The sequence below is a fragment of the Crocodylus siamensis genome, chromosome 11 (assembly GCF_052110815.1).
Source record: "Crocodylus siamensis isolate JL-2025a chromosome 11, ASM5211081v1, whole genome shotgun sequence".
In the NCBI taxonomy this organism is placed as follows: Eukaryota; Metazoa; Chordata; order Crocodylia; family Crocodylidae; genus Crocodylus; species Crocodylus siamensis.
In genome coordinates, this window is record NC_143405.1 from 50,653,061 (window position 1) to 50,669,798 (window position 16,738).

Here is a 16,738-nt window from a genome sequence, read left to right on the forward strand (position 1 = left end):
TCCCCACACCGGGCAGCAGGTCGCGGTGCTACTACTGGTGTTATATTCGACCCAAATTCTGCCTCCCCACATTGGAGGACTTACTGGGGTCAGGACTCAGCTTCCTTTCTCTGGCTGAGCCCTCTCTCCTTTCACTGGGCTCCACATTGCCCTCTCTCTGGGGCTTCTGATCACTGCCCCCTCTCGCTGGGGGCTCCAGAGCGCTCATAATGCCCCCTTTACTCGGGGTCTTGGGGCTTCCCTCCACAGGTGGGCTCAGGTGGCCATAGCCATGCCTGGCCCCAACTCTCCTCCTCAGGATCTAGAAACCCCTGCAGGGCTCAGGCGGCCTTGGCCACACCTGGCCTCCAACTCTCCTCCTTAGGGTCTCAAACCCCCACAACTACCTCCGGTGTACTGCGACCCACTCTAAGGCAAGGGGTAGGGGTTAAGATGCCCTGACCCGCCTTTCACCGGGGTGATCACTGGCCTGGCATTTCCTGGGGGCTCCCGCACCACTGGGAGCCCCACCAGGCCACCCATTCCCGGCAGGGTGTAGTTTCCGGTCATACCCAGGACCAGGAGCCTCCTACCATCCCCTACAGCTCCTCCCTTATCTCCAGATGAAACTTGGCAGCCCTCAGGCCAGGCAATGTTGTTGCCTCTCCTTCAGCAGCCAAACTGCCTTGTTTATATAGGCAGCCCTGAGCCTAAAATGGCTGCCCTCATTAGGCACCCGGAGGCTGCCAGCTCCAGGGCCTCAGAGTGGCAGCACACACAGTGCCCTGCCACAATGGGAATGGAGGAAGGAGGCAGCTGGGGGAGTACGACTCCAGCTGAAAGGAAAAGGAACATGCATGATGCTTGCATCCAGGCAAGACTGTGCAGCAAGGGCTCTGCTCTCAGGCTTGGCAAGAGAATAAGAGAAGCCAGGCTGTTCTCAAGGCCCCCTGGGAGGGCAGGCTTTGTTAATGCCTGATTTATAAAGGGAGCTTGGAACTTCACAGTGTGCTCCAAGTCTGCTGTGTTAATAGGAAATGGAACAAAAAGCACCACTGCTTATACAAATTGGATTTAAAATTAAGCAAACGAGACATGGGAGGCATTAGTTTCCATCCCCATTGATGCTGCATGGGACAATGTTTTCTGAGGACCTCGTAGAACATCCTTTCTGGGCAGCCCTCCACCCCTTGTCTAACAGTGTGCGGTCTTCACGATGTACAAAAATATCTTTTGGGAAGAGGTGCCACACAAGCAGTCCCACAGCATAGCTATCACAAGGCAACAATTCAATAAGTGACATCCAATTCTGCTACAGACCTTTTCCCCAGCAACATAAAATGCCACTCAGCCTTCTCTGCGGGTCTGATCAATGTTTTATTTGCATGGCTCAGTCTGCAGAAGCTGAAACCTTGCCACGCCAATAAAACACTGATAAGGCTTGCAGAGATTTATCTCACTGAGGAAGGGTCTTGCTGTAGGTACCAACAATTATTTGTTACTTCCAGCATAGATAGCATTACACAGGCCAGATCATCAGTGTAAATCACAGGCAGTCTAAGAAAAATGTGTCTATGGGGTGGGCATGCGTGGCTGTTTGAAAGCTGCTGTACTTTGTCCAGTGAGGATTGAAAGTGCAGCTATAGTCAGAAAACGTGATGTAAAAGCCTCTTAGTCAAAACAGCCATCTTCTTATGCTTCAGTTTCACTCAGTCACTTCACCCCTCTAAAGCAGGCATTCGTTCTACTTAATCCGGCAAAGCCAAAATTACTCCAGAAATATGATTTGGATTCTAATCTGCTCTGTAAGAACTCACTGTTAATTATTCTGCCTCGCATCTGCCTGTGCTGCAGTGTTCTCTGCCTCCTGAATCACTACTAGTTAAAAGACACTTATAGCTCAAATTTAGCTGACATTAAGAGTTATAGATTATCATATTGAGATATCCATGCTAGCTTGGATACTGAAAACAGTTTAGCATGGAGTTCTGAATAGGTAGATTGACCCTGCTTCTTTGACCCGACAGACACCAGCCCATCCAGAGCTCTGTGCAGCTGTGGTTAGGCAACTTCTAGTACCCGAGCTATGCTGGATATCTCTACACTGCAGTCTGCAGCTAAGTTTGAGTGGTAAGAGTCTTCTACTGGTAACAAGATGAGACGCAGGAAGAACAGAGTGATTTTTCTGAGCTCATGAGTCAAGGGAAAAAAAGCCATCTGTGGAATCCAGTGGTTAGACCACCACACCTGGGTTCTAGCACCAGCTCTGCCACTGGCTTGCTACTGTGGGCAAAAAAAGTTGTCTTATCTCATGAAAATTTGAAATTCCCACATTTTTTCAATTCTGCATTAGGATGAAGGAAAGATCTTGTGACAGTGAAAAAGGAGACAAGCAAATATATCTACCCCCTTGCTCCAAACCAGCCAAGTCTGTTAGTTACAATTTTTATCTGGGACATGCAAAATTAAAGTACAGGTCCCTGCTTTACCAGGTAATCTAGGTTTCTTCTATCTCAGGAGCATGCTTTCACCATACCAGCTACTGACTACAATGGAATGGGTGAGAGAAAGTCTCGTGCCGATTCTTGTCAAATCTTGTTCAACGTGTTAAAATAGCTTCCCAAAAAAGTTTCAGGTGCATTTAATTGCCATTTTCTGTCAGAAAAAGCAGTAAGTTGGAAAATTACTGCAGCTCTAGGGCAAACCTCAGGTTCCCCATCTAAGATTGTGATCATGAGGCTTACCCACCTTTTTCAGGAGCTTGAGCACCCACAAATAGAAAGGGTGATAATGTTGCTCCATACATTTTGCTTTTCACTTGTGAACAAATAAACTCAGTGCTGATTCTCAATGATGTGCATGTGGAATCTGACACTGCTATTTTTTATGGTCATTTCTCACTACAACAACCATTTAAAAGTAGCCGTGAAGCATATAAGCAGGCTGATATCACAGCGACTAGCGCCACCCATATTTCACAGTGAAACACATTAAATCACTTATATGCAGCAAACCAAGTATTCAGTTTTCCAATGGAAAGAATCAGACAGCAGCTCACCTTCCCCTGCAAGACTCCACAGCATCAATGATAACTGGAAGAAGGAAATAAGACCCTGGGGAATCCAGGCACTTAAATTTGGGGCAGAGTGCAAAGCAGGTATGTTTTAAAGAGGCCGTGTGTTGGTTAAAATATGGATTTGATACAGTGGTTAATTTACATTGGGGTGTCAAACTCACTTCCTGCCCCCAACCAGACCTAGACCTCCAGCTCGAGCACAGGGTGGCTTGTGGTGGTGGTAACTGCTCCAGCATCGGGCAGCTGTGGGGCCATTGCAGAAGGAGGTAAGGCCGTGACAGTGTGGATGAGGCTAGCAGCCAAAGGATGGCTAGGGCTGTATCAGCTCCTGCTCACCCTCCTGCTGCCAATCCTTATGCCTGCTAAGCACCACATATTCTATGTCAACCCAATTCCCACGCCCAGCCATGCCCCCAACTTCTTGACAGAGCAGCTCAACAGGCCAGATCTGGCCCATAGGCCATGTGATACCCATGATTTAAATAGACTGGGGCTCATTTGTAGTATGCTGGCTTTCAGTGTGGTGAAACCTCTACATACTACTGTTCTCCTAGAGGAAAAAGGGATTAAAATTGTGTAATGCAAAGAAACACAGGAACTGATGTGACACACAGCCAGCAAGTAGGTCCTGCAATGTATATCATATGCTCCTGTACACACTTGGCTTTCCCCACAGGGAATGCCCTGGTGGGAACATGTGTTAATAAAAAGACAGCGATAAATACACAAATAATCCTCAATGGGGAAAGAAAACCCCTACGGAAACTGCCAAAATTGTCATTTAACAACCAGGGACAAGGTCTCTAACCTCTCTGCTGGGCTGTCAGGCTCAATAAAGCGGACAAGAGGTGGGGAAGACAGGGTTTCCGTAGCAAAGATCCCGCCCTGGAGCTGAAGTCCAAAGCCATTCAAGGGGTCTCCCCTTAGGACCACTTCAGTTGTCTCTGTATGAACGATCTGCCCACCGGGACCCACTGTGCTGGAGGCCAGCGACACTGTAACAAGAGAACAAACATGAGGCTGAGGCACAGGATAGCAATGTGCTTTGTGCAGTGTCTGCAGCAATGTGGCTGCCATGTTTCATGTTGCAAACACATGCAAACTGCCCACAAATGCCACTTGCCATTCTCTACAGCTCTATGGAGAAAGAAGACTGCCAGGGGAAGACTGCTATCCTGCAGGGAATACACACATGCAGCCTTCTACAGGAGCAACAAAGAGTGGGGGATTGCACCAATTTCCAAGGGTCAGTGTAGCATACAGACCCTTCCACTACTTTTGACCAAGGCTAGTCCTAGTTCACAGCTGAAAAGGAAGAGGAAGGAACTGATGGCATTGGGATCAGCAGGTTGCCTACACAGACTTTCTGCAGAGCAAATGAGAAAGGCGTACGTGCCTGAAAAGCCAGAGACCCAAGCAACACAGCCTTGCAGCCAGGCAGTTCTCCTTACGTGAACTCTTGTGCTCCTTCTTCTTCTGTCTCCTCCTCATCATGGTGGCCCGCGGGCTCATGGGGTGGGAGCTCCGAGGTAGAGTATTCGAATTCTGGCAGGGAAAGCCTTGTGCATTCATGGTTGGGGATGAAAAGTTGGCAGCCACCAGAGCTATATGTTGTAAATATACAATGTGTTACACACCCACACACAGAAAACCATTTCAGCACTAAGAAAACAAACTGATTCTTCCACAGCATTTAAACCAACACTTTGACTTGCTAGCTATAAAAGCAATTACTCAGAAGATTCAAACGGGAGTGTGTTTCCTGAAGGAAACACTGTCTAACCATATGGATGTGCATTGGTAGGTGTCTGCAGGGCTGCCTACACACACTGTTGTGTCTGTTGGGTGATCTCCCCATTAGCCAACACGCCCTCATTACTGTTACAGCTCTGCTTTCTTTGTTGCGGGCCACCTCTCATTGTAAGGCACTACTGCTTGTAAAGCACTGGAAAACACTACCTAGAGAGGTTTGTGGGATCTCCACCTCTACACATTTTCAAGAGCAGGTTAGACAAACACTAAACTGCGACGGCTGTGAGGGATGATCTTGCCCTGAGCAAGGGGTTAGAGTAGGTGACCTCAAGAGGTCCCATCCAGCCCTATTTTCCTAAGTTCCTGTGAAAATCCAGATTGTGGACATACCAAGCTGGGCATGCTGGTGCCTTATGTGGTGTACAGTCTTTATAGAGCTACCTCCTTCATGTTCCCCATGCATAGCAGGGGTAAGCCAATAGTGCAGCAGGGAAAGGGAAGGATAGTTAACCTCAGGCATGTGTATAGGCTCATAACAAAACCCCCCCTCAGCACTGGATGTATTTTTGGATGCCGATTTCAGTTTCTGAAGTACTAGGGCAGGGGTTGGCAATGCTTTTGGCAGAGTGCCAGAAACAGCTGGAAGATGTGGGTATGCCAGAGGTAGATGGTAGCAAAGCTGTGAAGGTCCCGATCCTTGTTGTGGCAGCGCAGCTCTGGTCCCATCCCTGCCATCTGCCTCGAGATGCATGCTCACCCACCACCAGCAACGAGCCAAGCCAGGACTCCACAGACCCTGGTACAGCTGCTTACCCCTCCTGGCTGCCTGCCACGGCCAGCCCAGGCTCTGGGCAGACTCCTGCCGCACACCACAGAGTCCAGGCTTCTCACAACAGGGGGTGGGGAGGCTGCAAACAGCTGCACCATGGCTGCAGAGCTCCAGCCTGGGTCATCACTAGCACTGGGTGCACGTGCATCTCTGGGTTGATGTCAGGGAAGGGATCCTTGCCACAACAAGGATCGGGCCCCTTGAAGGTCCCCTGCCATCCACCCCAAGGCACACATGCCAAGCAAAATGTCTTCAAGTGACATGCTCTGGTACATTTGTGGAGGGTTGCTAACCCCTGTAGTAGGGGTGGCATTGTGGGTCTAACCTGGATGGTATACTTCAAGCTAACTGGGAAGGCAGTTGTTAATAAGGATAGCAACAGAATAATTAGCTCTTGCAGAGACACACACGAATGCTAAGTGGATGGGTTACATTTGCAATAATCCTGGCTGGAGGTCTGGTTCCAGGTGGGCGTCTTGCAGTGTCCCGGGTGATGTGTGTGGCAGTAGTTGACACAGGGATCCCAGCAGTGGTGATGGTCGCTCTTCTGCACCTTGACTACAAGCAGCATGTGCGAGAAACACCAATGCAAAGAGAGGAAGCAGAAAATGATCAACAAGGAATAAAACACCTTTGAGGAAGCAATAACTGGGAAAGCTTTACAGGGGTTTACGGGGAAGTTATATATTATTTGATTGAGTCGGGCATTATCCAACCTTTCCCTGAACACAGGTCTGCCTACCACTGTTCTCCCCAATCCTGACAAGGCTGAAACTCATCCCCCCAACATCCTCTTACACAAACAGATCTATATTTGTATCTGGGCAAGAAAACCGTGTCAGGATGCACTGAAGGTGAGTCAGCATCATCGGAGGTGACGTGTCACCAATTCACATCACGACACTGTAAAAAACCTGTGAGTCAGAGGTCAGAAATTCAGCCTGCCCCACAGACAGCAGGTCCTCAATTCCCTTCTGGACCACTGGTCTGAATCTAAGCCATGTTGATAGCACCAACAGGTCATCAGCCTTCAAAGTCTGTAGTTCAATCACAGGAGTTGCTTATAGGCAAAAAGTTCCCACTGGTGCTGGCACTTCACCAACTGCATTGCAGGACCCTGAATGTTGAAAAGATTTCAGATGCTTCAGGGTCTTCTCTTCTCTTTTTTCTCCAGCTTATGCTACTACTGGTGTGAAAAAATTATGGGTGGGATTTTTAGCTAGGATTTCCCTAAGTACTTAGAGCCCATGCAAAGTGAATATGTGATCTCAGCAATCGTTAGGTATCTGCATTCAAAACCACCACCACAAAAGGCCAAAGACTCAAAGGTCTTAGTGACCAAACTCTTTTGTTTTCAGAGCAAGGCTGAACCACATTCACAGAAGCATGAGGGAAATCTGCAAAACGTTGGCTAATACCAAACATCTTGGGCAGCTATAAATGTGCAGCAAGGCCGCTCCAATGCAGTGTAATTACAGCGTGTCAGAGTAGACTCAATTAATCCGCACTCCAGCAGACTCCAACATCATGTGCATCAGCTTCCCCATGCTGTAAAATGGCAGCAGAGGCACTTTAACTAAAGCTCGCTCAACAAGCTTTAGTTAAAGCACCCCGCCACCATTTTTCAGTGCAGGGACACTGATACATGTGATGCTCCAGGTGCGTTAATTAGAGCAGTTCTCAGTCCCACTCTAATTAAAGTGCCCTTCCTGCCACCCCCAAAGCATGTGTATAAACACCCGTTATATGCATACCATAAGGATGCCAAGTCTTAGCACCTTTTACCAGTATTTAATTCACTAACAAGCTTAAAAACAATCTCTTAGAAATCCTGATTCTCACAGGATGCCTCCCAGAGACAGCCCAATCACTTTGTTTCCCAATTTGATGGCAGGATCACACTCTTGGATGGACCTGTCTTTGGACCAGGGATTGTGGTTTTGCCATACCAAATTACAGTGCCGAACACACTCTCTGAGGTATATACATACCAGCATGGGCATTTCAAGTTTGACTTGATGTAATATTTCAACTTTCTTAGCAAGGCTCAAGGAATACTCTGCTGTGCAGGGCTGGTTCTGTTTCCTATGCCCACAGTGCCCATAAACATTTTGCTGTCTATAGGCACTGTGCTGGCTATATTTAATTTTTTTCCTCTGTGGAGAATTATTGGCAAACAAGTCAATTTGCATCAGTCCTGCCTCCTCTTTTCAGCTGAGCTCAAGCTGCATCCTGCAGCAGGCAGTCACTGCAGCCGTGAGTTATACTGGAACTCCCAACTTTGCACACTCCTCCTTCACAGATGAGATAGTCCCTGTGAATCAGGCTCGCTCTCTCTCTGTGTGCAAATGGCTCGTAGCACAAGCAGTACCAGACCATCCTGAGGAACACATCTCTGACAGGGACACACCAGCTCAGCTAGTGATTTCACCATGCAGATTTGATCTCAAAAGTCACCCACCTCATTGACTGAAATGCTGGAAACAAATTCCGCTTACATGACGCCCATCACATCATAATCCTCAATGGGTAATTTTACAGGCACTGAGTCTTTTGGGACAGCTCTTTTTTCTTTGTGGTCCTGATTCTCTTGCAATTTATTTAGCAGTTTTTGTTATTATCTTTATGGCATTTTCGAATATAAGAGACACCGCCCTGGAGTTTAGATCCCAAAACACAAGTGCTTGTATTAAAAACTATTTTGCTAATAAACAACAATTCTTATTCTCTTAGGCTAAACACAGAAGTTACACATAAACCGGTTTAAGTGATCAGAAACTGGTTTAAACCTGTAACAGAACATAAGTTCAGTGCATATAAACCTGTTTCAAAATGGCCAAAACTGGCTTCAGATAAACCTGGTCGGATGTAGTATCAGACTTAAGTGATTTGGGTCAAACTGGTTTATGCAACTTCTGTCCCAGACCCCTTCCTGGTTTAAGTTAGATCAGAGTCTTCCAGCATCCCAGCATGCTCTGCAGCCCTGTGCTGGGCTGGCTGTGCTCTCTGCTCCATAGAGCAGGGCTGTCCCCACCCCTCTGCTCTCTAGCCAGGGGCTGGAGCATGGCCAGACACCAGCCAGCATGGCCCCCCAATGCAAAGGCAGAAGGGAAGGGGTTCCCCTCCCTTCTCCCACTGGGGAACTGCAGCTGAGGTCTGCCTGTCTGGGGTGTAGCAGCCTGCCAGGCATCTACCCCCTTCCCTGCTCCAGCAGCAGGGGCATGGCCAGTGCTAGCCACCATGGTACTGCCAGCTGCCTGTCTTGCCCACAGCTGCAGAGCTGGGGCTGTGGGTCTGAGCTGGCCAGCCCACAGGTGCTGCTGAGAGTGGACGCATAGGGGCTGGCCCAGACTGGTCCAGCTTTAGGTCAGTTGCTTCTGCTCAGAGCACTGAGATCCAGCTCCAGCTCCATCTGCTTTCCACCTGCTTCCACCACAGGGGCTGCTCATTGCACCAGGTGGGCGGACCAAGGTAGCTGGAGTTGGAGGCACAGCTCCATGCTCTGGGCTGAAGCAACCCCAGAGCAGGGGCAGTAGCTGCTGGAGACAAGGTGAAGCTGTGTGCTGGCTGGGTCCAGCAGGGCTGTTCTGCTCCTGTGCCACCGTGCAGCCCTGCTCGGGGTAGGGGAAGCTTCAGACCGGCAAGATGAGCAGCCCCTGCAGGGGAAGCAGGTGGAAAGCAGCGGAGCTGGAGCCGGAGCTCCATGCACTGGGCAGAAGCCGCCAACCTAAAGCTTCTACCTGACCACCCAAAACCCACATGGTGGCGGCAACAGCCTGCTGGAGGCGAGAGAGACAGAAGAGCCCCACTGGCCCCGGCCAGCCTGTGGTGTGGCTATAGCTGTGCTGCTGGGGCTTCAAGCCCCCACGGCAGGCGGCTGCTGGGCTCCGGGTCTGCTGGCACCTCCGAGCCAGCCCAGGCAGACTGCTGCTTGGCCAGCTACCACCCATGCCCCCCAGCCCAAGCCAGCCGTTGCGTATCCACCCTCAGCAGTGCCTGTGGGCCAGCCCAGCTCATCCCAGCAGCCCCAGACCTAGGCAGGTGGCAGGGCCATGACAGGCAGCTCTCGCCAGGCCCCCCCACCGTATGAGCAGAGAGCAGGGGGGAAAAGTCCAACAGACCCCAGCTGGGGTCCCCATGCCCAGGAGGGGACACAGGAGGGTTTAAATCACCCTCTGCCCCATTCACCTGAGGCACTGCCCAGCCTGAGGCATTGCTTTGTCTTGGGGACAAGCTTGGCAAGGGCTGCTTCTCCCCTCCACCTCCAGGCACAGCCTGGCTGGGGTCCCTGCAGGCCAGGGTAGGGTTTTAAACCCTTCCCCAATCATGCTCAGCCTGTCAGGGCCTGGCCATGCCCCCCTCCAACTCAACTTTCCTCCAGCCTTGTGGCTGCTGCAGAAAGGAAGGGAGGGCTTGCTCTAGCATCTCTTGGCTTCTAGCCTGAGCCACTGCAGGCATGTGCCTGCATTTCCAGAATTAAAAGTGAATGTTTGTTCACTTGCAAATCAGTTTAATCTACACAGGTTAGATTAACCTGCAAAGACAGAATCAGTTCAGGCTTGGGTTTTCTGATTGTCTGTCCCTAGCCTTTTTGTCCACAAACTATCCCCATATGTTTGCCCCTATTAAAAAGAGAAAGAGACCTATGAAAGCCAAGTGTGTGAGAAGTAAAGAAACCTGATTTTTTCCATTCCCTGATAGTGCTGCTAAAGCAAATGTGGTAGGTCACAAGAACCACTGTTCTGAATCAGAGTTGATAGTGCCTGACACTTGCAAGATCAGGTTTCTTCCTACTTAGCCGGTAACTGTATTTTGCTTGTAGGGCAAACTCTGAATGAATTTAACTATGTCCATGAGTGGATGGAGGGACTTGTTAATAAAAGTCCCCAGCAACCTTGGATTCAGTTCAAAACAGAGCTGACAGGGAGAGTGGGACTGCAGTGGTGTCTTAGGCTGCGTTGATATTGCCTCCCCGCTAAAATTGAGACCGCTATTGAGAAAGTAAGTGTTGTCCACTTGCTCCTGCTCAGGGCACGCTGCAGGCCAGCAAGCAGGCAGTGCAAAGTGCCTCAAGCAGCACTGAGTGTACATGCCTGCCCTGCTTCCTGAAGGGAGCCTGAGAGCTGTGGTGGGGCCCACGCTTAGGAGTCATCTATGCTGACTTGCAAAGCAGGGGGGACCGGGTAGGCTTATGTCCTCAGCAGGGGTCCTAGGCTCAGTATGGGCATGACCCTAGGAAACACCACCTCCTGTGCTCCAAGAGTTGATCCTCCAGACTTTAGACTTTGGCTGACACTTCCCTTCACCTGGCCCATTTCCCTCTCTAGTCTCTCCTGTTTTCAAGTACACAAAGAAAGCAGGAGGGGTCTATATGCAAGGAGGGAGGGAGAGTCTGAGATACAAATCCTGCTCTCCACATACAAGCCTCTACAATAGCAACTGCTTGAAGCTTCTTCTGCATTAACCACCAGAGGGAAATCCATTCAAGTGTTGATGCTGGCGCTGGTATGGGGAGAGACACCAGGTGGGCTTGCGTTTCCTTATGCAGGGCTGATAGCAGCCCCATCTCCAGCCTCCCCCAGCACTGGTAATGGCAGGAAGCAATACATCTGGAGGCAGGGCTGAAACTCTTTCACGCCAAGTGTATTCCTGGGCATGGAGGGTCGTGTCTGGTCTATAGCCCTTTGGTACAAAAGGGGATGTAAGACCATGGCTGTGTGAGCACAATCCCCCAGTAACATGCCCTTTGCACTGTGGTCAATGGGAGCAGAGGATGTGCAACTTCCAGCCTCTACATAAAAGAAGCAGGTAACAGGAGTCACTGAGGCCCTGCACATGATAGCTGGTTGCTCTACTACATGTGCAGCTCTCGGTTGCTCAACCCTTATCAGAATCGTGCAGCTAAAACCTGCCACCCTCCCCTCCTGCCATCTCTGTGAAGATGCAACCCTGAAGAACATGCACTGCCCTTGATCTGCAGCACTTCATATCAATAGCTGCTCAATGTGTAGATCAAGGATGTCCATTTGTTAAAGAGCTTAAAATAACAGGGGAGCTGTAGTCACTTTCATGACCTTACAGTGCCGTAATCATGCTAAAAAACTGTCCCTCTGAATTTCTACCATGCTTGGCTGATTTTATACATGAGGGTGAGGGAAAATGACTAGGCACACTCGAAGCCATCTCTTCTTTGAACGTGTCTCCTAAATGCATGGATTCGGAAAGGAGATCAGGATCAGGGAGCTAAAGCAGATAGGAGAATGGCACGTTTTTATAGCTACTGAAAAAGGATTAGCTTCCCATTTTTCCCGGGCACTGGGGTCAAGTCATTAGCTCCCTTCATTAAACTGCTTTAATTCTGAACAAATTAGTCTAGGCATCCAGGAGCTTTAAACTTCTAGAAATAGAGAAGTTATTAAACATTATGTTCCGCCACATCATGCTAAAGAAGATTACAGGAAAAAAAAATCTTAATCCCCTCCCCCACCCCTTTCCTAAATTATCCTGAAATAAAAAGGAAATGCCAAGTTTTGCCTAGGGCTACTGTATGACAACATTAGCAAAAATACGTGTTTTGGGAGAAATAGCTGACATTGCTCTGCTATGATGGGCTGGTGGACTGGTATGGAAAGTCATACTATTTAATCCCGAGCACCAAAGAAATGCTAGCACCAGTCACGACCTATAGGGTGCAGACAGAAGTTACATTTTCACGCAATCAGGCCCTGGCAAGCACCCTACGGCCATGCCATGACACACATGCACAGCTGCACAGCACTTTTAAAGTGTCCAATTGTGTGAAAAATTAACCCTCCTCAAATGAAGTATCAGATGAAGGCGCTCTATTTCAGTGCACCTTAGGGAACTTGTATTAACCCTAGGGTTAATTTTTCATGCCACTGGGGCTAGGCTTATGCAGCTCAGCCCTGCTCCACCCTGCCCCTGGGGCTGTCATCAGGGAGGGAGGGGCAAACCAGCAGCAGTGAGTTGCTCCGTTCACCCTAAACTGAAGCGGGGGAGGGGTGGGAGGAGTGTTGGGTCAGAGCCACCTTGTGGCCCCCCCCAAACCGCTCCCCAGCTGCGGCACTAGAGGGAGCTGGGCCAGGCTGGTGAGGCAAGGAGGCTTCAATTCATCTCCCCCAGCTCAGGCCAGGCAAACTACCGGCTCACGAGAGGAGCAGCCCACTGCTGCCGGCTTGCACCCCACCCCGCTGACGAAAGCCCCAGAGCTGGAAGGGGGGAGCTGGGGTGGCTCCTTGGATCTGAAGATGGGCTCCTTGGCAGGCTCAATGCCCCCCACACCACCCACCCGGCAGGCAAATGTCTGTTGGCTTGGGGGGAGGGGTAGGCACGCTACCTCATGGTGCTTTATGGAAAACACCATGAGTTACATCAGGGGTCTGAATGTCTGTCAGTGTCCATACAATTCCCAGAAAGACAACTGTAAAACAGTTTACATCAGAACAGCAGACCGACTCCTTCAAATGTAATGGCAATGGCCTTGCATTTAAGTTTAAGTGAGGATCCTACTCCCAGCTGTCTCCACACAGAAGGAAAGACTAAAACACCACCACCACCACTACTTTCCAGAGGGAAATCCTGGCTCCTTTGAAATCAATAGAAGTTCTGTCCACAATGTCACTGAAACCAGGATTTTACCCCAATATTTCTTTGGAGAACATTCCTCTTATGGATGTTTCTGCCATCATCATTTGTTCTGGCACACAATCAAGCAACGGTTAGGCCAATGCCGACCTGGAAGCACACTGCTCATAGGCTGTGATTTGTTTCCTCACCAGGCCAGCTTCCTGCTAGATTTCTCCATCTATGAGCATCCATTGAAAGGTATAAGCAGTCACAACAAAATGAAGGTTGACCATAGGAAAACTACAAGAGCACAAAGAGACTGGTAAATAAGGAATAAAGTATTTTACTTTTGAGGCCTCAAAGGAGGCCATCTTGTATAGGTTTCCATGTTTCTGAACAATGCATTCGTGTTTAGTGCTGGTTTTCGACTATTTATTTCCCTAAAGAATATCACCCAGTCTTAGGTATTTCAGTGCAATGTCTATTTTTCTCCCCACAGATCAGCATTTGAAAGCTAATAAAACCATGGAGCAGATATCACTTTAGCTTTCAGGACAATCAACCTTGCTTGATTCTTTTTTTATAAGGACATACCTGTTTCTGGAGGCTTCAGGGGAAGTCTGCTCTGGTGTACGGGCAGTATCTCTAACTTGACATTTTCTGAAGTGGCAGCTAAGAGCTGAGTTGCCTCTAATAAGGAACAGTGCTCTGTGCTGGTGCCATCGATGGAGAGGATGTGGTCGCCAACATGCAGGGCTCCACATCTGCAGAGAAACAACATATAAGCTATTACTTGTATATGCACATGTGTGACATACATGGCTGGAGAGCTGTGCAAAGTTCGGCAATTCTGATTCTTCTGAATATTTGCCTCCCAGTTTTCCATTCTTCCCCTTTGATTTCCAGCATGAGTGTTGGGTGACATGAAGCCAAAAACTCAAAGTGAGACAGTCAGGCTTGGTTCAAGTACAGCCAGATCAAAAGCCACCAAGTTTCCTATATTTTTGTACGACTTACCCGTTAGGGACTTTGGAACTAGATGTTCAGCACCTCAAGGCTTGAAAGCGTTCAGATCTGGGCTTTAGGTTCGTGTTCAGCTCTTATACACATAAACTCAAATTCATTCCTGATGGACAATGACCCAGACATTTTTAGCTTGTTAACATTTTACAAGGTCTGGGGACTTCACTATTTCAAATGGAGGAAACTTTAATATAACCAAGAAAGGAACAAAATAAACAATGGAAAAGGAAAGATATGCAGCCCTGCTATCCTGCTTAGCTTCGCACCTGTCCACCACACTGGCTGGCTTGATCTTGTCGATGACTATGACCTGCTTATTTCGGTGTGTGCTTGCTGTCAGAGTGATCCCCAGTGTAGACCCTGGAGTCTTGGCTATTTCCACTAGCAAAGGACCGGAAGCATTAGCTACAGTATCTGAAAAACAATAATAGTGTTTTAGGACATTTTCATTTCAGTCTTTCCATCTACACAACACAGGCGGAAGCCACCGTCTGCCAACCTTTTGCTATGATTCAGAAGAAAGATCAGGCCTGGCCATACTATAAGGCTATATATTATGAATAACATTAAAAACAAATCACAACCACCTTTACATCTTAGAAGGCTAGACAGTATTAGAAGGGGGAAAAGATATCATATTAAATCAGTGATTCCCAACCTTTTTTTGCCGTGACCTGCTGCTGGGAGCAGAGTACAGCGGCGGCCTGGGGGCAGGGGAGCTCCTGGCACGTGGCACAGCTCATCCTTTGTATGCGGCACTGCTGGCATTGTTCCCATGACCCTCATTTGGGTCATGACCCAAGGTTGGGAACCTCTTCCTAGAATGGCACAAAAAGCCCCAGGGAAAAACCCACATTACAGGGTATTCAAAGAAAGGTATGTAATCTGCCCAAATGATTGGAAAACAAAGACACTTGATTATCATGGCTCTAGCGCACTTCCTTTCTGGCCTTTGACAAATCACTTACCTTTTCTGCCTCTATTACCTATCTCTAAAGTGGGAATGAAGGCACACACCTACCTAGCTACCTACTGTTCCTTCCATTTCTTGTTTGCAAATGCATTTAGTCAGAATAGAAGAAAATGCACTGGGTAACAGAGGCCTGCGCAGACACACACTTTCAGGAGTATACAGAGAATATATATGAACTCCCATCATACCAATAAACCCTTTCAAGAAGAGGAAAGGAAAAAAAATCTGGAAACCTGTTTGCCAAGATAAAAGTACCCCCTGCCACAAGTGCCACATTTACTCCCCACATACCCAAGGCCATCATAAACAAGCAGGATTTATGAAGCAGATAAAACTTTATCTTCCTTGCACAGGTCCACAGGCAGCATGCCAGAGCCGCTGCCCTCCCCACTCAGCGATACATGGAGATTGGCAGCGTTATCCACACACCTGCTTCCAAAGCAACTAACAGAATTGGCTCCTAGAAGTCCTGCCTTCTGTGCCACCGAGGCCCCAGATCACTGGGGGCAAGGCTCCACTCTTCCACAGGGTGCACACGGTGACTCGACACACAAATGCTGACGTTATCTGGCTGCATCATTATATAAACATCTCACTCTGGCTCACAGGAAGATGCACAGATGCAGATCTTGGACGTCTGGCTCCACAGTGTAATTCCAGGTGCTTTTACATTCTTCCTTCAAGACATCACCCCTCTGCAAACAGTCCGGGGAACAGAAGTTTCCTTCATCTCGGCTTTTGCCAAGTGCTCAGTCAGGTCCTATTTTGAGGTCAGTCAGGTTACAGTGCCCTTTTACCCAGGCTAGGCACAGGGGTAACGTCTGTGTTCGAACAAGGTTCCAGCTAAACCAGCATTTAATAAACATTATGCTGAGAATTGCTAAGGGCTCTCATCAGGCAAGACTTTGATGCAAAGACAATTACAGACCTAGTTAACCTCAACAGATATGCTGAGTTCTCTTTTAGGCTTAACAGGAGGTGCTATTAAGGCCTCTTCTGTGAAAGAAGACAGCTGCAAGTAATGGAGAGACTACCCAAGGCACATAGCAGGTCAGGGCTAAGTGATGTAGGCTGAGGGATTTTCCCAACTGCAAACTAGAGAACTGGTTTTGGAATCAATGTCCTGAGGCAGAAAGCCAGCAGGCTTGCACTTGCTGCTGCAGTCTGGGAGGAAAGCAATCGCACAAAATACTTCTGCCCATCTTTGTCACTCAGGGAAGTGCTGCTGTGAAATGCATCCAGCCCACTTGCTGCTGCTCCACGCCTGCTCTGGGTGTACACCAGAATGCACTACCTGAAACAGGCGGCCTTAGAGCAGCCTCAAGCACAACCTCAGTGCTGCTGCCAGACAGCTACCTTGCCTCATCTGCAGGATTGGCACACAAGTAGTGGGAGCCAGCGGATGGGGTGCGTTTTATGACAGTATTCCTGGGGCAGTGCAGACATGCAATCTGCGGGTGCACTACACATGCAATTAGAGTGAAGAAATAAGCTCTAGCACAGTTCACACCAGAGTTTA

The 16,738-nt window shown here is 48.8% G+C and overlaps 1 protein-coding gene across 3 annotated transcripts in view; it reads right to left on the minus strand.

Annotated features, from left to right (window-relative positions):
* Positions 1 to 16,738, minus strand: part of GRIP2 (glutamate receptor interacting protein 2) — a 165,741-nt gene that overhangs the window by 48,727 nt on the left and 100,276 nt on the right. For all 3 annotated transcript variants that reach the window (XM_090021476.1, XM_090021480.1, XM_090021479.1), the window contains exons 8-12: positions 14,513 to 14,660; positions 13,818 to 13,987; positions 6,069 to 6,194; positions 4,507 to 4,659; positions 3,864 to 4,050 (exon numbers count right to left, since the gene is read on the minus strand). In XM_090021476.1, the coding sequence (XP_089877602.1) occupies positions 3,864 to 4,050; positions 4,507 to 4,659; positions 6,069 to 6,194; positions 13,818 to 13,987; positions 14,513 to 14,660 (784 nt within the window). The remainder of the gene's footprint in view (positions 1 to 3,863; positions 4,051 to 4,506; positions 4,660 to 6,068; positions 6,195 to 13,817; positions 13,988 to 14,512; positions 14,661 to 16,738) is intronic.